Source organism: Pristiophorus japonicus, chromosome 15 (assembly GCF_044704955.1).
Source record: "Pristiophorus japonicus isolate sPriJap1 chromosome 15, sPriJap1.hap1, whole genome shotgun sequence".
NCBI lineage: Eukaryota > Metazoa > Chordata > Chondrichthyes > Pristiophoridae > Pristiophorus > Pristiophorus japonicus.
This window is the reverse complement of record NC_091991.1, coordinates 128,389,146-128,412,216: the sequence shown is the minus strand read 5'-3', so window position 1 is coordinate 128,412,216 and position 23,071 is coordinate 128,389,146. Positions and strand designations below refer to the sequence as shown.

The 23,071-nt window shown below is 43.9% G+C and overlaps 1 protein-coding gene across 3 annotated transcripts in view; it reads left to right on the top strand.

Moving 5' to 3' along the window:
• Positions 1 to 23,071, top strand: part of iqck (IQ motif containing K) — a 285,097-nt gene that overhangs the window by 48,954 nt on the left and 213,072 nt on the right. For 2 of the 3 annotated variants that reach the window (XM_070900904.1, XM_070900903.1), the window contains exons 2-3: positions 3,087 to 3,208; positions 14,783 to 14,927. In XM_070900904.1, the coding sequence (XP_070757005.1) occupies positions 3,087 to 3,208; positions 14,783 to 14,927 (267 nt within the window). The remainder of the gene's footprint in view (positions 1 to 3,086; positions 3,209 to 14,782; positions 14,928 to 23,071) is intronic. The other variant, XM_070900905.1, reaches the window with a different exon arrangement.

The window sequence follows — 23,071 nt, the reverse complement described above, 5'->3', positions numbered from 1 at the left end:
TTGCCCCTGTTATTGTCCTTGAGTGCGCCATTAACAGATATTGATGGGCCCATTACTGGCCGCATTGTCCCTTGTAGTGGCATGAATCGCCGTTCAGCTTGCCATTGTCTCTGTCGAACTCCCCCTCTGGGTTCGACTACATGTTGGGGCATGCCCGACTGCCCTTGTCTGCCTGGAGAACTGTGTGCTGCTTTAACAATGTTGAATCTCTATCCCTACCATTCCTTAACACAGTATTCTCGTCTGTTCTGCTCGTGGCCATGCTCGCGTGGTTTAAATCCCAGTTTCTCGTCGCCATTGATACGTCCTTACTATACAGTATAAATGCACACGAGGCCCATGCTTGAGAGAAGGTCAGTCTGTGACCTGTCCTCTATTCCATAGCACTCAAGTGATGGAAGTGGGTTGAGCTTCCCCTTTTATATCTGAAGGTCCATGTTAGGAGTGTCACCCACAAGTTCACCACCTCGTGGTCATTGTTCTCACAGTGGTCAGATTATACATGGGTTACAATGCTGGTTGAATACATGACACCAAGGACAGTGGAGAGTGAAGTGTTTGGGAACATAGATTGTAAACAGCATCTGAATCTCATGAGAACATAGGACATTATGACTAAAGTTCTCTTGGGAACAGGATAAGAAAGCAGGTGTTTTGGGAACAAGATAGCAAACCCTGGGAAGCAAGGTTACTTCACACGTCATGAGAAACTGAGGCAAAGTGACACCATTGAATAACACATTCTAGACGGTGGACATGTGATGAGAGATGGACAGGTGGGGAAGAACCACTCCGAGCTAGTCTGATAAGAGTCAACAAATCAATGTAACTTCGCTGATAGCAGTAGATCAATCGATGGTTTTGTAGGAGGGTTGCACCCCTCAGAATATGTATAAATGTCATTACAAACTGTTGTTCTGGGAACATTTTCCTTGCATGCTTGAATAAAACCCGGATGAACCAAAGTTTTCATCTCAGTGATTCCGTGGTCGCTATACAGAGGGCAGGTGTCGACTTCTTATATCAGGGAGTCCACCTCGAGGAAGGGAAGTCTTCCTTCTACCCCAACAGACCCCTTCCCGAAATTGCCCCTCGGGGAAATGACCCCTTTCCTGGAATTTCCCCGTGGGAGCGGCCCTGCCTCCGACAGCTTTTGCTGTCAGTACACTCTCTCTGGCTTGGCAGCACGGTCGCCCTTAAAGGGGAGGTGGCGCTGCCGTCTACGCCGTGTTATTTTTTTTTTTGTCAGCTGACTGCCAGGTCGGGCTGACAATTATGGTCACGATTTTGGCCGTTCCGCCAACAGGCAGACTGGCAACCCCTCTTGGGTGCCAGGCCGCTGGCCCGGCCGAAATCCTCCCTGGTGGCCTAGTGTTTGCCACTAAAGTGGCTGCAAAGTTCGCAGTGGTCCTCCCTTTTAACTGAAGGGGAGAGACGTTGTGGCACAATGATGTCATCAGTGCGGCGCTGATGCCTTTGCAGCATTGTTCACTCCGCCTTGCCCTACATCTGTCCCGCTAGTGACGGCCACTCCGCCCAGCCCCCAGTTCTACCCCCATGATGAGGCCACTTCCGCCCCGCTCCAAAAACCCCCCCCCCCACGAAGTGCTGAATATCAACCGATTGGCCGTCCCATGCCTCGTTTCAGATGGTAGGCAATTTCGGCCCCACAACTGTCTACCCTTGTGTGTTGTTAGTTGGTATGATTGGACCAGGATGAGAGTAAGTGTGAGGGGTGGCTAGTGAGATGGGGAAGTGATAATGTAGATTGAGAGGGATGGGTGGATGTGCAAGGTAAGTTGGTGTGAGTAAGGATGTGCAGGAGTTGGGGAAGGGAAGGCAGAGTGACGGGTGAGTGGCACAGCAGGATGAGGTTGAGTGTGGCTTTGCAGTAACATTTCCTGATCTACTGAGATCATTGAAACATTTGCGGCATTGCACCAAAGTCCTCCTGACCACATACATGCTTGTGCCCTCCTTTGCAATGTGCAACCAGGCTGTGTTGACCTCCTGGGGAGGTCTCTTCCACCCATTGGAAGGGAAGAGAACCTTCCTGCATGTTGTGACTCCCTCCATAAGCATATAGAGGGAGTCATGGGAGATCCTGGGTATAGCCGTGCACCTCTGTGCAGTGTTTACAGCACCTCAAATGCAGCACAGCTGTCAAAATAAATGTGGGCATGGTCCCTTTAAGGAAACCAGCTGATGACGAGTCATTAAACAACATCATCAGACCCGCTTACTTCAGTTGACTGGGAAACACGCTCAGCAGGCTTAACAAGCTCAATCACCGTAAAGTAATTTCATGGAGCGGGCTGGGGAACCAGTAGCGAGGTCGGGACCCGCCACTGACCCCTGGACGCATTGGACCCACCAAGGTTGGGAAAATCGTGGCCTCTATGTGAATTATTACTGAAACCGTAAATGATCAACAAATATTAATGCAATATAACTGAAATAATCCTGATTGAGTTTAATTTAAACTTAATGGAATTAAAAAAAAATTTCAAATCATGGAAATCTGAAACAAAATTAGAAAGTGATAGAACTGCTGTGTACTGCTATCAGTGAGAAAAGTCAGCTAATGTAACTCAACATCAAAATGGAAATGTAATTGAACACTTCAATGAGGTTAGGAAAACAAAGTGGGGAAGAAACTACAGCTATTCCAATCAGATTGCAGGCCATTCAACTCAGTTTCAGTTCTGGCAAAATGTTACACCTTCTCGAATTCTGTTCCAGGGGCCTATAGATCACTAACCATATTTTCTAAACATCATGTTTGCGAGATGGTTGTCCTTTCACTTTACAGCCGCTCTGTATTTCCAACATTTTCTGTTTTTGTTTCACATTTTAAACTTTTTGAACACCAAGGATGATGATTATAGGTTGATAATTAATACAACTAATGTATTAATAACAAATAACTGTTACAATGGGCAAATATTGGAACACGTAACTAATTCATATAGTATGCAATGCTTAAATTCTTGAATGTCCTTCAGAATTATTTGTGGCTATAAACTCTTAAAACCGCCAGGAAATGCACAATCTCAAAGAAATGCCCTTTATCTCTGCTTTTACAGAATTTGAAGCAATCGGCTCTCATTTGTTAGAGGATTCAAGACCAGCATCTGTGTCTACTGAAGTATCTCAGTATGATGCCAGCAAACATTCCCCAGTTTTTTATGGCCACATGGTAGCAAAGGTAAATTCTAAAATACATCTGCTTTATTTATCTGTACAAGCTAACAGTAACTTGTAAATTAGTTTATCTAAATATCAAAAGGGCTTTCAGAAATTACTAAAGGCACAATGCAAAATGTAAAATACAATTTCAATAAACATATAACAGGAATTGAACTTTAATTTGTTTTATCAAAACTGCAAGCTTATTGTAGTTTCAATTATTTTTATAGATTTTCTCCACTGCTTGTACTGAATAAGGAATTGGCTGAATGTGTTCAAAGCTTTGATTAAAAGTAATGAAACTGTTGAGACAAATTATAAATGTTATTCACCAAGATTATAGCTCCTAAGTATTTGATGTGTGAACTATATACTTCTATTGAATTTAAAATAAACAACTTGATCTTCTGTGGCATTGCTCATTTAAAAATATTGTATATTTACTATATTGAACTACAGTCCCCACCACTTACACCATCCCCGCTTATCCCGGATCACCGCCTATATTGAACAAATGGAGCTAACCATTTGCTATAGGTGTCAAATACAAAGACTTGAACCTTAAGTGCGCCAGTTTCAGGCAGTTGAAGCAGTTGTTCGCAATTTTGTTAAAGTGTGATTACCTGCACACCACAGCATTGCCTTAAAAGAAAAGTAGGTCTCACACTGTCCTTCAGTAGGCTACATGTCCATGAATACATCCTGATGTCTGTAATCATGGTGTTTAGTAGTGGAGCCCTGACAACGACACACTAAGGTTACTGTCTCTCCGTTTAGGCATACTGCATAAGGATACAGAGACCAGGTTGACCTTGATAAATCATCTGAATAATACACAATCAGAAAAGTTCATATCCAAATCCTTACAATGCTATATGAACGGAGATTCATCAAAACAAACCAAGCCCAATGCATCCGTTACCCGAAAACGCACCTGTGCTGCAATTGCAAAGGATAGCACGGTCCCGCACTTCATTGCCCACTCCCTGAAGGATGTTGGCCATCTGGTTACACCGGCCACCGCCTATAATGGGCAAATTGCATTGACACCAACGTGCATGCTATAAGTGGTGGGGACTGTACTTCTATAAATATATTTCCTGCTATTGTATTGTTCACTTGCCTGTATTACATGTTTATTACAATGTTCTAATAATTGGGAAGAAAATGTTGAGCCTTTCCTAATTCATATTTGGACTCACACAGCATTGACAATAATGGCTTCTGCTATTGACAATATGTCAATAATTTTAAAAAACTGTTTCTAACACTAACCACTAACCCTAATTCACGTGTGACTCGTGGCACAATGCAGAACCAGCTGTGGTGTCGATAGTTATTGTGACTTCATCAATGATACTGGCCAGCCACCTTGTCAATAGTCGCTCCGTTTATATTTTATTTATAATCCTGGAAACAGTTTTGAAGGGAATTTATTTTTGTATCAAGATAAATCAGTTGAACCTGCTCTGTGATGTCACTTATCATTATGATGTCATTTCTTGTTAGTCATGTGATTACCAAGGTCTTATGAATAGCACTAAGGACAGATTATATTTCTCTGTCACATTGTTCCCATGAACCAATGAGTAGTCATGGAAATTATTATATGGTTAGTGACCAATGAGTATAATCTCAAATATGGTTTGGCTTGGCCTAACTTTACTGGTATTGGCCCAGAGAATACAACCACTACACTAGCAACCCGTCTCAAATCTAGAAGGCCATTTTGGATCGATGCCGAAGCCCTTCGGTGATCTCCCCTCAGCCTTGATGACTGATGGCGAAATGCTTGGAAGAATTGTGACATGGATTCCTTATGGAATGAATTCCTTATAGAGCACCCCACAGTCCAACCTGTAGGATCAAACCTTCCTCACAAACAGTGAACAACCATCAGCCGCCTCAGAATCGGTCATGGTAGATGCTGCGGCCACCTTCTCCATAGATGGAAGATTAAAGCATCCCCATCATGCAACTGTGGAGCTCTTAATCAGACCCTGCAGCACATCATTGAGCAATACCCGCAGAGGGAATTTGCAGGCAGCCTACAAGATATACACACTATTACACTGGAAGCTTTGGCCTGGATATCCAACTTGGATATTGATGTTTGATTTGCTTTGCTACTACCATACGGAAGAAGAAAGAAGTCATCACAGAATAATCAAATCAGTCACTATTTCCAACAACCGATCAGATTGCAAGAGAGCAAAAGTCACATGATTACTACTGCCCTTGCTTAAAAATACATACCAATTTTATTTTCATTACTAGATCTCTTGGAGTTGCTCACAGGTAGTCTGGATCTGGAGTGAGTTTGATATTTACTGCAATCCTGCAGCAGCCTGGATGCGACAGCTGTTTGTCAATTTATGTAATTCATTTGATTTAGTGAAGTGATATACTAAAACGATTAAAATAAAATACTACAATGTTAAAAGAAACCGTACCGCATATACATATTTATAGTACAATTTACTTATTATTTTGCAACACTTTCTTGAGATGTAAATAAGTTTGTTCTTTCCTGAAATCGTCTTCTCATTTATGTCCATTGTAAACTTTTTTCCCCCTGTTCTACCTCACACAATAAATATGCTTAAAATGGAAGTACCTTTTTTTAACATTCACTCCTCCTATCCAAAAACTTTCCACCTTTTTCCTCAGTTATTTGCATGATTACAAAAGGTCTTTTGCATCCCTCACTTCTCATGATGCATTTGTAGTTCTTACTGAAGCTGCTGTTAGCATGGTGTTGCTCCTTGGATTTCTAACCCACCGTTAAGTCACCAGTTACCAGCACCTTGGAACAGTTGGCCTGAATGGATCTGGCTACAATGTTCAAGTTCAGTATCAAAGCACCTGATAAATATTCCCTTCTGGCCCAAGTTGAATACAAATAAAATCATATTTCAAACAACTATTAACTCATAAGAGTTGAATTTCCTTGGGGGTTCCCTCATTCGCCTGCTGCGACTTCGGCAGAAGATCTGCTGAGGTCCTGAAAAAACAGCGTCCACACATTTCTCCTAGGTTACTGCCATACTTGCGTCGGAGTTACGGCATGATCGGAGAACTCCTGCAGCAATTCAGCCCCATAATTTGTATTTCTTAGTTTAAATATAAAATGCTGAAAAAATGATGAGAGGAGGGGAGGCCATTTTGTAAATTTTCTGCTTAGTTATCATGTGATGAGGGTTGTAACATAAGAACATAAGAAATAGGAGCAGGAGTAGTCTATACGGCCCATCAAGCCTGCTCCGCCATTCAATAAGATCATGGACTCTGCTCCACTTCCCTGCCTGCTCCCCATAACCCCTTATCGTTTAAGAAACTGTTTATTTCTGTCTTGAATTTATTTAATGTTACAGCTTTCACAGACAGCGAATTCCACAGATTCACAACCATCTGAGAAAAGAAATTTCTCCTCATCTCAGTTCTAAATGGGCGGCCCCTTCCCTCTAGTTCGAGTCTCCCCCACCAGTGGAAACATCCTCTCTGCATCTACCTTGTCAAGCCCCATCATAATCTTATACGTTTCATTAAGATCACCTCTCATTCTTCTAATTCCAATGAGAATAGGCCCAACCTACTCAACCTTTCCTCATAAATCAACCCCCTCATCCCCGGAATCAACCAAGTGAACCTTCTCTGAACTGCCTCCAAAGCAAGCATATCCTTTCGTAAATATAGAAACCAAAACTGCACGCAGTATTCCAAGTGTGGCCTCACCAATACCCTGTACAGCTGTAACCAGATTTTTCTGCTTTTATATTCCATCCCCTTTGCAATAACGGCCAAGATTCCATTGGCCTTCCTGATCACTTGCTGTACCTACGTACTATCCTTCTGTGTTTCATGCACAAGTACCCCCAAGTCTCGCTGTGCTGCAACTTTGCAATCTTCCTCCATTTAAATAATAACTTGCTCTTTGATTTTTTCTGCCAAAGTGCATGATCTCACACTTTCCAACATTATACTCCATCTGCCAAATTTTTGCCCACTCACTTAGCCTGACTATCCTTTTGCAGCTTTTTTATGTCCTCCTCACACATTGCTTTTCCTTCCATCTTTGTATCATCAGCAAACTTGGCTACGTTACACTCAGTCCCTTCTTCCAAGTCGTTATTATAGATTGTAAAAAGTGGGGTCCCAGCACTGATCCCTGCAGCACCCCACTCGTTACTGATTGCCAACCAGAGAATGAACCATTTATCCCGACTCTCTCTTTTCTGTTTGTTAGTCAATCTTCTATCCATGCTAATATATTACCCCCAACCCCGTAAACTTTTATCTTGTACAGTAACCTTTTGTGTGGCACCTTGTCAAATGCCTTCTGGAAGGCCAAATACACCATATCCACTGGTTCCCCTTTATCCACCCTGTTCGTCACTGCTTTGAGTACTGTTGGGGGGGATGACTCATCAGGGGAGGGCAGCAGCAGCCAAGTTCATGGCACTGTGGCTGGCTCTGCTGCACAGGAGGGCAGGAAAAAGATTGGGAGCGCGATTATGATAGGGGATTCGATGGTGAGGGGAATAGATAGGCGTTTCTGCGGCCGCAACCGAGACTCCAGGATGGTATGTTGCCTCCCTGGTGCAAGGGTCAAGGATGTTTCGGAGCGGGTGCAGGACATTCTGAAATGGGAGGGAGAACAGCCAGTTGTCGTGGTGCACATTGGTACCAACGACATAGGTTAAAAAAAGGGATGAGGTCCTACGAAAAGAATTTAAGGAGCTAGGAGCTAAATTAAAAAGTAGGACCTCAAAAGTACTAATCTCGGGATTGCTACCAGTGCCACGTGCTAGTCAGAGTAGGAATCACAGGATAGCGCAGATGAATACGTGGCTTGAGCAGTGGTGCAGCAGGGAGGGATTCAAATTCCTGGGACATTGGAACCGGTTCTGGGGGAGGTGGGATCAGTACAAACCGGACGGTCTGCACCTGGGCAGGACCGGAACCAATGTCCTAGGGGGAGTGTTTGCTAGTGCTGTTGGGGAGGAGTTAAACTAATATTGCAGGGGGATGGGAACCTATGCAGGGAGACAGAGGGAGATAAAAATGAGGCAAAAGCAAAAGACAGAAAGGAGATGAGGAAAAGTGGAGGGCAGAGAAACCCAAGGCAAAGAACAAAAAGGGCCACTGTACAGCAAAATTCTAAAAGGACAAAGGGTGTTAAAAAAGCAAGCCTGAAGGCTTTGTGTCTTATTGCAAGGAGTATCCGCAATAAGGTGGATGAATTAACTGTGCAAATAGATGTTAACAAATATGATGTGATTGGCTCCAGGATGATCAGGACTGGGAACTCAACATCCAGGGGTATTCAACATTCAGGAAGGATAGAATAAAAAGAAAAGGAGGTGGGGTAGCATTGCTGGTTAAAGAGGAGATTAATGCAATAGTTAGGAAAGACATTAGCTTGGATGATGTGGAATCTATATGGGTAGAGCTGCAGAACACTAAAGGGCAAAAAACGTTACTGGGAGTTGTGTACAGACCTCCAAACAGCAGTAGTGATGTTGGGGAGGGCATCAAACAGGAAATTAGGAGTGCATGCAATAAAGGTGCAGCAGTTATAATGGGTGACTTTAATATGCACATAGATTGGGCTAACCAAACTGGAAGCAATACGGTGGAGGAGGATTTCCTGGAGTGCATAAGGGATGGTTTTCTAGACCAATATGTCGAGGAACCAACTAGGGGGGAGGCCATCTTAGACTGGGTGTTGTGTAATGAGAGAGGATTAATTAACAATCTCATTGTGCGAGGCCCCTTGGGGAAGAGTGACCATAATATGGTGGAATTCTGCATTAGGATGGAGAATGAAACAGTTAATTCAGAGACCATGGTCCAGAACTTAAAGAAGGGTAACTTTGAAGGTATGAGGCGTGAATTGGCTAAGATAGATTGGCGAATGATACTTAAGGGGTTGACTGTGGATGGGCAATGGCAGACATTTAGAGACCGCATGGATGAATTACAACAATTGTACATTCCTGTCTGGCATAAAAATAAAAAAGGGAAGGTGGCTCAACCGTGGCTATCTAGGGAAATCAGGGATAGTATTAAAGCCAATGAAGTGGCATACAAATTGGCCAGAAATAGCAGCGAACCCGGGGACTGGGAGAAATTTAGAACTCAGCAGAGGAGCACAAAGGGTTTGATTAGGGCAGGGAAAATGGAGTACGAGAAGAAGCTTGCAGGGAACATTAAGACGGATTGCAAAAGTTTCTATCGGTATGTAAAGAGAAAAAGGTTAGTAAAGACAAACGTAGGTCCCCTGCAGTCAGAATCAGGGGAAGTCATAACAGGGAACAAAGAAATGGCAGACCAATTGAACAAGTACTTTGGTTCAGTATTCACTAAGGAGGACACAAACAACCTTCCGGATAAAAAAGGGGTCAGAGGGTCTAGTAAGGAGGAGGAACTGAGGGAAATCTTTATTAGTCGGGAAATTGTGTTGGGGAAATTGATGGGATTGAAGGCCGATAAATCCCCAGGGCCTGATGGACTGCATCCCAGAGTACTTAAGGAGGTGGCCTTGGAAATAGTGGATGCATTGACAGTCATTTTCCAACATTCCATTGACTCTGGATCAGTTCCTATCGAGTGGAGAGTAGCCAATGTAACCCCACTTTTTAAAAAAGGAGGGAGAGAGAAAGCAGGGAATTATAGACCAGTCAGCCTGACCTCAGTCGTGGGTAAAATGATGGAATCAATTATTAAGGATGTCATAGCAGTGCATTTGGAAAATGGTGACATGATAGGTCCAAGTCAGCATGGATTTGTGAAAGGGAGATCATGCTTGACAAATCTTCTGGAATTTTTTGAGGATGTTTCCAGTAAAGTGGACAAAGGAGAACCAGTTGATGTGGTATATTTGGACTTTCAGAAGGCTTTCGACAAGGTCCCACACAGGAGATTAATGTGCAAAGTTAAAGCACATGGGATTGGGGGTAGTGTGCTGATGTGGATTGAGAACTGGTTGTCAGACAGGAAGCAAAGAGTAGGAGTAAATGGGTACTTTTCAGAATGGCAGGCAGTGACTAGTGGGGTACCGCAAGGTTCTGTGCTGGGGCCCCAGCTGTTTACATTGTACGTTAATGATTTAGACGAGGGGATTAAATGTAGTCTCTCCAAATTTGCGGATGATACTAAGTTGGGTGGCAGTGTGAGCTGCGAGGAGGATGCTATGAGGCTGCAGAATGACTTGGATAGGTTAGGTGAGTGGGCAAATGCGTGGCAGATGAAGTATAATGTGGATAAATGTGAGGTTATCCACTTTGGTGGTAAAAACAGAGAGACAGACTATTATCTGAATGGTGACAGATTAGGAAAAGGGAAGGTGCAACGAGACCTGGGTGTCATGGTACATCAGTCATTGAAGGTTGGCATGCAGGTACAGCAGGCGGTTAAGAAAGCAAATGGCATGTTAGCCTTCATAGCGAGGGGATTTGAGTACAGGGGCAGGGACGTGTTGCTACAGTTGTACAGGGCCTTGGTGAGGCCACACCTGGAGTATTGTGTACAGTTTTGGTCTCCTAACTTGAGGAAGGACATTCTTGCTATTGAGGGAGTGCAGCGAAGATTCACCAGACTGATTCCCGGGATGGTGGGACTGACCTATCAAGAAAGACTGGATCAACTGGGCTTGTATTCACTGGAGTTCAGAAGAGTGAGAGGGGACCTCATAGAAACGTTTAAAATTCTGACGGGTTTGGACAGGTTGGATGCAGGAAGAATGTTCCCAATGTTGGGGAAGTCCAGAACCAGGGGTCACAGTCTAAGGATAAGGGGTAAGCCATTTAGGACCGAGATGAGGAGAAACTTCTTCATCCAGAGAGTGGTGAACCTGTGGAATTCTCTACCACAGAAAGTAGTTGAGGCCAATTCACTAAATATATTCAAAAGGGAGTTAGATGAAGTCCTTACTACTCGGGGGATCAAGGGGTATGGCGTGAAAGCAGGAAGCGGGTACTGAAGTTTCATGTTCAGCCATGAACTCATTGAATGGCGGCGCAGGCTAGAAGGGCTGAATGGCCTGCTCCTGCACCTATTTTCTATGTTTCTATGTTTCTATTCTCAAAGAATTCCAGCAAATTTGTCAAACATGACGTCCCCTTCATAAATCACTGCTGACTCTGCCTGACCAAATTTTGCTTTTCCAAATGTCCTGTTACTGCTTCTTTAATAATTGTATTGTGGTTCCACATAAAGGGTGAAAACTGAACTCTCCCAGTGTATCACACGATGCATCACTTATTAGTTTGCCAATCAGCTGAAACTCCTCACTAACCAAGCCCAGGTGAAATTTAGAACTGTAACTGAAGCAGAACTTCAGCCCAGGCCCTAAAGTCTTTTTGAAGGAAAACATCTTGCAAGCATTTCTAATCTTTTAAATGAAGGTTTTATGGCCATAGGTTTAGATTATAAAAGTTGAGTTGTGAAAGTCAAAGAGATAGTGATAAATGTACACAAAACCTTAGCAAGACTACCAGTTTGTGGAGTTTTAAGCTCCACGGGAAGTCTGTTGAGAAAATAGAGAGGTTATAACAACATTCACTGGATGCTGCCTGAAATTAACCACTACTTACTTGTATATACTTATAGAATTGGGGCTATTTTCTTTAGAATAGATGAGATTTCTGGGTGAATTGCTAGAAGGTTAAAATTATGAAAGGTTGGCTTGAGTATATAACTGTTTGTTTCTAGGCATCTAAAACAAGTGGACTTTGATATTTAGGACTGAGAGCCAGAGAAACCTTTTTGCACGAGGGTTTGTGAGACTGGAATGCGCTACCAGTTAGTGATTGAAGCAGAGACCGTATCAATGTTCAAGAGTAGCTTAGATTAGATGGTTGAAGGAAAGGGAAATAAAGGGATATGGGAACAGGGTGGCCCATGCTTTTAGGACTACTGCTTGCGTGGAGGATAAACACTGTCAAAATCTCGACTCTCAATATAACTAAAAAAAGTGAAACTCAGACATAAACAGCTCGGTAGATGTCCCTTTAATTTACTTGCTGCAAGGAAAAGCCTTGCTGAGTCAAAGGCTCTGCGAAGACTTCTACAGTAATACAAAAACACATTATCTTTATACAGAAGAACAAACAAAGTAATTATAGTTCCATCACATGTATCAGTTCTGCCCTTGCGGTCAGCAAATACAGATAAGGAGTTCTTCAATCACTTAATTAACATTACACTCGTTTAATTCTCTACATATCTATACAAGCTTTATCTAGAACTTCGAAAATTTATCATTGCGACAGTTACTGCTGGGGAGTATAATCCTAAAACAAATGGACGCTCTTTCTGTTAGGGAGGGTACGCTCAAGGTTCCCTCGCTCACACAGATGGTTCCCAAGCTTCTAAATTAGTTGGCTATCAATCAAGGTTAACATGTTTATACAGAGGCAGGCTGTCTGCTGTAGGGATTTCTGGGAGAATTGAGATTCCATTTTGTTTTATTACAAAAGGGTACATTTAACAGAAAATGTAACTTTAAAAGTAAATTTCCACAAGACCACGACAGACTGGTTGGATCGAATGGTCTGTTTCCATCTTGTAATTTCTATTTGTGGGGGATCGAGATGGGGGTTGGTCGAGAAGCAAAGAGAGAAGTAGCCAGGTCTATGTCAGCATTTTAGGCAGACAGTCCCAGGATGCAGCACCACTGGGAGGGCGCCAGTTGTTGGCATTCTGTGGGGAATACTAGTGTCGAAGAGTATTAGAAAGCATTAGCACCTGTCATAACTGGAAACCAAGGATCCGAAGGCTTGCAGGATTGGCGGAATTTGGTAACATTGTGCAATGGGATTCTGGTGTCTTGGAACAAAAGGGATATCGTAGTCCTGAGAGAATTGGGTATGGAGGACTGCAGTCTGGGAGGGTAGTGCTGGTGGCTGGAGAATGGCAGCATTGAATGGGTTGGGCCCCAATGGAACATGGAACATGCTTATTTGCATCCTGAGCTTTAGGCTCTCGCTTTCCTCAACCACCCTCCTGCCACCCCTCACTCTCCCCCCCGCCCGCCCCCCCACCCCCCTCCCCCCGAGTTTGTCCTGAAATTGCTTTTTAAGGGCAAAATCCACTATCGATTTATTTGTTGACCTCTTTGCTAGCAGCCAACAAATACAGTATTTAAAATGCTTTTCACAACAACGGCCTGCATTTATATAGTGCCTTTAATGTAGCAAAATGTCCAAAGACGTTTCACAGGAGCGTTATCAATCAGAATTTGACACCGAACCACATAAGGTGATGGGCAGATGACCAAAAGCTTGGTCAAAGAGGTAGGTTTTAAAGGAGGAAAGAGAGGTGGAGAGGTTTAGGGAGGGAATTCCTGAACTTAGGACTTCGGCAGCTGAAGGAACGGCTGCTAATGGTGGAAAGATTAAAATCGGGGATGCACTAGCGGCCAGAATTGCCCATAAAATCTAGTTTGGTCTAGAACCCAGGCTGATGTTATGGAATATTGCAGGGTAGGGGAAAGGGGAGACCTGACAGCTGGAATCAGACCAAAGGTGGGGGCAGGGGGTGAGGTAGCTTACAGACAGAAATAGCAGAAGGTTGACAAGTGTGAATGCTCAGCCAGCATGGTAGTTAAGTATTGAATTATACAGCACAGAAAGAGGCCATTCAACCTATCGTGCGTGTGCCGGCTCTTTGTAAGAACTATTCAATTAGTTCAATTTTTCTGCTCTTTACCCATAGCCCTGCAAATTTTTCCTTTTCAAGCTTACACCCAATTCCCGTTTGAATCTGCTTCCAGCACCCTAGGCAGTGCGTATCAGATCATAGCAACTTGCTGCGAATATTTAAAAAAAAAATTCTCCTCATTTCTGCTCTGGTTCTTTTGCCGCGTAGCTTAAATCTGTGTCCTCTGGTTTCTGACCCTCCTGCCAGTGGAAACTTTCTCCCTATTTCCTCTTATCAAAACCCCTCATAACTTTGAACATGTTTTAAACCTTCTCTGCTCTAAGGAGAACAATCCCAGCATCTAGACAAAACTGAAGTCCCTCATCCCTAGTATCATTCTGGTAGATCTGAATCCTCTCCAAGGCCTTGACATCCTTCCTAAAGTGTGGTGCCCAGAACTGGACACAGCACCCCAGCTGCGGCCTAACCAGTAATTTCTAAAGGTTTAGTCTCACTTTCTTGCTTTTATATTCTCTGGGGGAAAAATTTGCATCATTTGTGCCCCCACTCTTACCACCCCAGTTCCACCCCCAAGAGAAAGTAGAGCATCCGACATTGCGCTCTACTTCCTCTCGGGGGCGGGCGCAGGAAGTCCCACCTCGCCTCGGTTACCACCCCCAAACGGGACGTTACTGAATTTTGGCCCCATGCCTCTATTTATTTAGCCAAAGATTCCCATGCCTCTATTTATAATGCCAATGATCCCGTATGCTTTTAAAAAAAAAAAGACTCGCAGCACTCGCTCTCTCCCATGCAGGCGCATTCTCTCTCATGTCCCCTCTTGTGTATATGTGCCCCCCTCTCTTGTCTCCCATTTTCCCTCTTGTGCTCTTGCTTTCCATGAAGTAAAAATGAGTGGCAAGCTGTAAAGAAACTTTGTTTTCTCCAGGTTTCTGTGGATACATCAGTGTTGGAGAACTTCAATCCTGAATATTCTCATCCAGCATTCTTAGGTTATGCAATTGTTCAGAAACCACCTCCTCCTTCAAGTTCATTTCCACCATCACCTGTTCCACTATCTGATGAAAAAACATGTAAGTAAAACAAGTAGTGTTCATATCTGTGTAGGTGTACTGTTTCCAACTTTGATATGCTTTATTTTAAACAAGAGGAAATTATTTAATTTAATAGAACAAACTTGGTACAAGCTATTTATTGTATTCTAATTTAGATGATGTGAGCCTTTTGTGCAGTTATTTTAAGGCAGTTATTGTTCTGAAATTATATTGATTTCCTCTTTGGCCCAACCTTCAAAAATTCCTCTTGGGTGCAGGGTATGATAAATATTTTTAAACTACTATTATTACACTTAAGGGGAAGAAAAGACTAGGAACTTACTTTTTGTTTATGCTTTGGCATAATAGGTAACAAATTTTGAATAGATTTTTTCCCCCCTAAAATGCTTAGAAATGTTGCTTTTTTGAAGATTTTAGGGAAAGTACTTTAGCTAACAATGTCTTCCCTGTTTCATCTAGATTTTTCTTCCCTTTAAGAATTTGTGATACTATTTTTGAAACTTGGATTACTTGTGTACAATGAGCAAATGTGACCTTGGCTCCTTTAATGAGACTCCAGAGTGCAGGTACCTCGTGGGTGGCCTGCTTTTATACAGTGCTCCCAAGGGATGCTGGGATCCCTTGGGTCTCCAACAGGTAGGCCCTCTGGTGGTAGTGTAATACAGGTTGCAAGGGGTTAAATACATAACATCACTCCCCCCGTGAAGCCAATAGTACACTTATTTACAAGGTGAGATGCTCTGGGGCTTTTCGCTCCCTTGTCGATTGTCTCGGTACAAATGCGGGTGTGGGTGAGTTGGTTAGTTCTTCGCTGGGCTGGGCAGCCGGCCTTGCCGGGCTGCTGGGGATGGTGAGTTCGGCTTCGTGGTCAACCATGATGTCCGTTGCCACTTGTGTGTGTGTTGGAAGGTCAAAGTTGGTGGTGTCTTCTTCGGTTTGTTTGTAGCTGTTGGTGAACCGCAATTTGATTTGGTCCAAATGTTTTCTGTGTGTTAGTCCATTGGCCAATTTGACCTGAAACACCCTACTCCCTTCTTTGGCTGTGACTGTGCCAGCGAGCCATTTGGGATCATTTCCAGAATTGAGTACAAACACAGGATCATTGATCTCAATTTCGCATGACTAATTTGCACGGTCATGGTACACACTTTGTTGATGCCGTCTGCCCTCCACGTGATCATCGAGGTCAGGGTGGACAAGAGAGAGCCTTGTTTTGAGCATGTCCACAGATCCCTGAAGGTAGCAGGACAGGTAGACAGATAGTTAAGAAGGCATACGGGATACTTTCCTTTATTAGCCAAGGCATAGAATATAAGGGCCCAACGCGACGGCAGTCGGGAGCAGTGTGTGGAGGTGCGTCACTGAGTCGGGAGCAGCGTCGAGGAGTTGCGTGGAGAGGCGAGCCGGTGCAGCTACAGGGAGAAGGCAAAAAAGAAATAGAAAGAAACAGAAAGGTGACGTCACAGCCAGGGGGTAAGTGATTGGTGAGTAGTTTTTCTTTTTTCTCTTCTATAACAGTGAGTAAACTTTAGCATTGTTGTTGCCTATCTAAGGGTTAAGTCATGGCAGGAAAGCTCAGTCACGTGTTATGCTCCTCCTGTACCATGTGGGAACTCAGGGATGCCTCCAGTGTCCCTGACGACTACGTGTGCGGGAAGTGTATCCGCCTCCAGCTCCTGACAGACCGCATTGCGGAGTTGGAGCTGAGGGTGGATTCACTCTGGAGCATCCACGATGCTGAGAATGACGTGAATAGCACGTTTAGTGAGTTGGTCATACCGCAGGTGAAGGGTCTACAGCCAGCTAGGGAATGGAAGACCGGCAAGAAGAGCAGTGCAAGGAAGGTAGTGCAGGGGTCCCCTGCGGCCATCCCCCTGCAAAACAGATGCACCGTTTTGAGTACTGTTGAGGGGGATGACTCATCAGGGGAGGGCAGCAGCAGCCAAGGTCATGGCACCGTGGCTGGCTCTGCTGCACAGGAGGGCAGGAAAAAGAGTGGGAGAGTGATAGTGATAGGGGATTCGATTGTAAGGGGAATAGATAGGCATTTCTGCGGCCGCAACCGAGATTCCAGGATGGTATGTTGCCTCCCTGGTGCAAGGGTCAAGGATGTCTCGGAGCGGGTGCAGGACATTCTGAAAAGGGAGGGTGAACAGCCAGTTGTCGTGGTGCACATTGGTACCAACGATATAGGTAAAAAAAGGGATGAGATCCTACGAGATGAATTGAAGGAGCTAGGAGCTAAATTAAAATGTAGGACCTCAAAAGTAGTAATCTCAGGATTGCTACCAGTACCATGTGCTAGTCAGAGTAGGAATCGCAGGATAGCTCAGATGAATACGTGGCTTGAGCAGTGGTGCAGCAGGGAGGAATTCAAATTCCTGGGGCATTGGAACCGGTTCTGGGGGAGGTGGGACCAGTACAAACCGGACGGTCTGCACCTAGGCAGGACCGGAACCAATGTCCTAGGGGGAGTGTTTGCTAGTGCTGTTGGGGAGGAGTTAAACTAATGTGGCAGGGAGATGGGAACCAATGCAGGGAGACAGAGGGAAACAAAAAGGAGACAAAAGCAAAAGACAGCAAGGAGATGAGTAAAAGTGGAGGGCAGAGAAACCCAAGGCAAAAAACAAAAAGGGCCACTGAATGTAAAGGGGCTGCAGGAGGGGTCAAAACTAAAAATCATGGTTTAAAAACTAGTATTAAAACACTCTACCTTAACGCACGCAGCATTCGAAATAAAGTAAATGAGTTGACGGCACAAATCATTACAAATGGATATGATTTGGTGGCCATTACAGAAACGTGGTTGCAGGGTGGCCAAGACTGGGAATTAAATATACAGGGGTATCTGACGATTCGGAAAGATAGACAAGAAGGGAAAGGAGGTGGGGTAGCTCTGTTAATAAAGGATGATATCAGGGCAGTTGTGAGAGACGATATTGGCTCGAATGAACAAAATGTTGAATCATTGTGGGTGGAGATTAGAGATAGTAAGGGCAAAAGGTCACTGGTGGGCGTAGTTTATAGGCCCCCAAATAATAACTTCACAGTGGGGCGGGCAATAATCAAGGAAATAATGGAGGCATGTGAAAAAGGAACGGCAGTAATCATGGGGGATTTTAACCTACATATCGATTTGTCAACTCAAATTGCACAGGGTAGCCTGGAGGAGGAATTCATAGAATGCATGCGGGATTGTTTCTTAGAACAGTATGTTACAGAACCTACAAGGGAGCAAGCTATCTTAGATCTGGTCCTGTGTAATGAGACAGTAATAATAAACAATCTCCGAGTAAAAGATCCTCTCGGAATGAGTGATCACAGTATGGTTGAATTTGTAATACAGATTGAGGGTGAGGAAGTAGTGTCTCAAATCAGCATACTATGCTTAAACAAAGGGGACTACAGTGGGATGAGGGCAGAGTTGGCTAAAGTAGACTGGAAACACAGACTAAACGGTGGCACAATTGAGGAACAGTGGAGGACTTTTAAGGAGCTCTTTCATAGTGCTCAACAAAAATATATTCCAATGAAAAAGAAGGGCGGTAAGAGAAGGGATAACCAGCCGTGGATAACCAGGGAAATTAAGGAGAGTATCAAATTAAAAACCAATGCATATAAGGTGACCAAGGTTAGTGGGAAAATAGAAGATTGGGAAAATTTTAAATGACAGCAAAGAATGACTAAAAAAGCAATAAAGAAAGGAAAGATAGATTACGAAGGTAAACTTGCGCAAAACATAAAAACGGATAGTAAAAGCTTTTCCAGATATATAAAACGGAAAAGAGTGACTAAAGTAAATGTTGGTCCCTTAGAAGATGAGAAGGGGGATTTAATAATGGGAAATGTGGAAATGGCTGAGACCTTAAACAATTATTTTGCTTCGGTCTTCACAGTGGAAGACACAGAGACCATGCCAGAAATTGCTGGTCACAGGAATGTGGGAAGGGAGGACCTGGAGACAATCACTATCACTAGGGGGGTAGTGCTGGACAGGCTAATGGCACTCAAGGTAGACAAGTCCCCTGGTCCTGATGAAATGCATCCCAGAGTATTAAAAGAGATGGCGGAAGTTATAGCAAATGCATTCGTTATAATCTACCAAAATTCTCTGGACTCTGGGGAGGTACCAGCGGATTGGAAAGCAGCTAATGTAGCGCCTCTGTTTAAAAAAAGGGGGCAGACAAAAGGCAGATAACTATAGGCCGGTTAGTTTAACATCTGTAGTGGGGAAAATGCTTGAAACTATCATTAAGGAAGAAATAGCGGGACATCTAGATAGGAATAGTACAATCAAGCAGACGCAGCATGGATTCATGAAGAGAAAATCATGTTTAACTAATTTACTGGAATTCTTTGAGGATATAACGAGCATGGTGGATAGAGGTGTACTGATGGATGTGGTGTATTTAGATTTCCAAAAGGCATTCGATAAGGTGCCACACAAAAGGTTACTGCAGAAGATAAAGGTACGTGGGGGTCAGTGGAAATGTATTAGCATGGATACAGAATTGGCTGGTTAACAGAAAGCAGAGAGTCGGGATAAATGGGTCCTTTTCAGGTTGGAAATCGGTGGTTAGTGGTGTGCCACAGGGATCGGTGCTGGGACCACAACTGTTTACAATATACATAGATGACCTGGAAGAGGGGACAGTGTAGTGTAACAAAATTTGCAGATGACACAAAGATTAGTGGGAAAGAGGACACAGAGAGGCTGCAAAGAGATTTAGATAGGTTAAGCGAATGGGCTAAGGTTTGGCAGATGGAATACAATGTCGGAAAGTGTGAGGTCATCCACCTTGGGAAAAAAAACAAAAAAAGGGAAACTATTTGAATGGGGAGAAATTACAACATGCTGCGGTGCAGAGAGACCTGGGGGTCCTTGTGCATGAACTCTTTTCAAGGCTGGGATTAGTTGCAGTGCAAGTGTTGGCTGCACCCACATTAAAGATTGCAGTTAGCAGAGGATGGTTTCGACCCATCAACCTCTGGGCTATGGGCCCAGCACGCTTCCGCTGCGCCACTCTGCTGCTGGTGAAATTAATTGACCACGACAGGACACGAACTTGCAATAGCTTGATAATGTCGCGATTATAATCGACTCAGACACCTTATCCATTAGGCTAGGCAATCCCAAAAAGTTAGTTTGCAGGTGCAGCAGGTAATCAGGAAGGCAAATGGAATGTTGGCCTTCATTGCGAGAGGGATGGCGTACAAAAGCAGGGAGGTCCTTCTGCAACTGTATAAGGTATTGGTGAGTCCGCACCTGGTGTACTGCGTGCAGTTTTGGTCGCCTTACTTAAGGAAGGATATACTGGCTTTGAAGTGGGTACAGAGATGATTCACTAGGTTGATTCTGGAGATGAGGGGGTTACCTTATGGTGATAGATTGAGTAGACTGAGCCTTTACTCGTTGGAGTTCAGAAGGATGAGTGGTGATCTTATAGAAACATTTAAAATAATGAAAGGGATAGACAAGATAGAGGCAGAGAGGTTGTTTCCACTGGTCCGGGAGACTAGAACTAGGGGGCACAGCCTCAAAATACAGGGGAGCCAATTTAAAACCGAGTTGAGAAGGAATTTCTTCTCCCAGAGGGTTGTGAATCTGTGGAATTCTCTGCCCAAGGAAGCAGTTGAGGCTAGCTCATTGAATGTATTCAAGTCACCGATAGATAGATTTTTAACTAATAAGGGAATTAAGGGTTATGGGGAGCGGGTGGGTAAGTGGAGCTGAGTCCACGGCCAGATCAGCCATGATCTTGTTAAATGGCGGAGCAGGCTCGAAGGGCTAGATGGCCTACTCCTGTTCCTAATTCTTATGTTCTTATAAGAGCAGAGAGGTTATGTTAGAACTGTATAAAACACGAGTTGGGCCACAGCTAGAGTACTGACTGCATACATTTCTGGTTACCATATTACAGGAAAGATGTGATTGCGCTAGAGTGGGTACAGAGGAGACTTACAAGGATGCTACCAGGACTGGAGATTTTTAGCCATGAGGAGAAAATGCATAAGAACATAAGAAATAGGAGCAGGAGTAGGCCATTTGGCCCCTTGAACCTGCTCCGCTATTCAATAAGATCATGGCTGATCTGATCCTGGCCACAACTCCACTTCCCCGCCCTCTCCCCATAACCCTTGACTCTCTTAGCATTCAAAAATCTGTCTATTTTCACTGTTAGTGAAAATAAATTCACATAGACTCTGGTAAGGTAAGAGAGACAACTTTATTGCTAACAGAGCTCTGGAAGAAGAGTTGAGGTCGCGCGACCTGCGAAGCACCTTCTCCCCGAGTGCCTGGTGCCGCGGGGTTATAAGTAGTTTACAGAGGGCGGAATACAATCATTTAAATTCATTGACATACAACCAATCAATCAAGCAGACGCAACATGGATTCATGAAGGGGAAATCATGTTTAACTAATTTACTGGAATGCTTTGAGGATATAACGAGCATGGTGGATAGAGGTGTACCGATGGATGTGTTGTATTTAGATTTCCAAAAGGCATTCGATAAGGTGCCACACAAAAGGTTACTGCAGAAGATAAAGGTACGTGGAGTCAGAGGAAATGTATTAGCATGGATTAAGAATTGGCTGGCTAACAGAAAGCAGAGAGTCGGGATAAATGGGTCCTTTTCGGGTTGGAAATCGGTGGTTAGTGGTGTGCCACAGGGATCGATGCTGGGACCACAACTGTTTACAATATACATAGATGATCTGGAAGAGGGGACAGAGTGTAGTGTAACAAAATTTGCAGATGATACAAAGATTAGTGGGAAAGCGGGTTGTGTAGAGGACACAGAGAGGCTGCAAAGAGATTTAGATTGGTTAAGCGAATGGGCTAAGATTTGGCAGATGGAATACAATGTCGGAAAATGTGAGGTCATCCACCTTGGGGAAAAAAAACAGTAAAAGGGAATATTATTTGAATGGGGAGAAATTACAACATGCTGCGGTGCAGAGGAAGCTGGGAGTCCTTATGCATGAATCCCAAAAAGTTAGTTTGCAGGTGCAGCAGGTAATCAGGAAGGCGAATGGAATGTTGGCCTTCATTGCGAGAGGGATGGAGTACAAAAGCAGGGAGGTCCTTCTGCAACTGTATAGGGTATTGGTGAGGCTGCACCTGGAGTACTGCGTACAGTTTTGGTCACCTTACTTAAGGAAGGATATACTAGCTTTGGAGGGGGTACAGAGACGATTCACTAGGCTGATTCCGGAGATGAGGGGGTTAGCATATGATGATAGATTGAGTAGACTGGGTCTTTACTCGTTCAGAAGGATGAGGGGTGATCTTATAGAAACATTTAAAATAATGAAAGGGATAGACAAGATAGAGGCAGAGAGGTTGTTTCCACTGGTCGGGGAGACTAGAACTAGGGGGCACAGTCTCAAAATACGGGAGGAGCCAATTTAAAACCGAGTTGAGAAGGAATTTCTTCTCCCAGAGGGTTGTGAATCTGTGGAATTCTCTGCCCAAGGAAGAAGTTGAGGCTAGCTCATTGAATGTATTCAAGTCACAGATAGATAGATTTTTAACGAATAAGGGAATTAAGGGTTACGGGGAGCGGGCGGGTAAGTGGAGCTGAGTCCACGGCCAGATCAGGCTCGAGGGGCTAGATGGCCGACTCCTGTTCCTAATTCTTATGTTATTATGTTCTTATGTTCTTATATGACAACGCAATTCATTTACATACAACCAATCAATCCATATGGCAACGCAATTCATTTACATACAACCAATCATATTGTTGCACAACTTTTTAGTCCGAGTGAAACCTGCTGGAATGGCGCGAGTTTGGGGGCCCTGTGCACTCATCCGGGTTAGTTATTCTGTTGCAAAGCTTTCTATGAAACAGTGGCCTGCACCTGGCCATGAGTCACTTGTTGCTGCAGTGTTCATATCAGCGGACAGCAGATAGGCTTCTTGGTACAAAGTTCATTTAGTGGCAAGGCAGACAGTTGGCTTACCCCATCATTCTTTGCGATGTCCGAAAATCCACTCCAACATTCACCTTAAATACATTTAATAACCCAGCCTCCACAGCTCTCTGGGGCAGAGAGTTCCAAAGATTCACAACCCTCTGAGAGAAGAAATTCCTCCCCATTTCCGTTTTAAATGAGCGACTCTGTATTCTGCAACTATGCTCGCTAGTTCTAGATT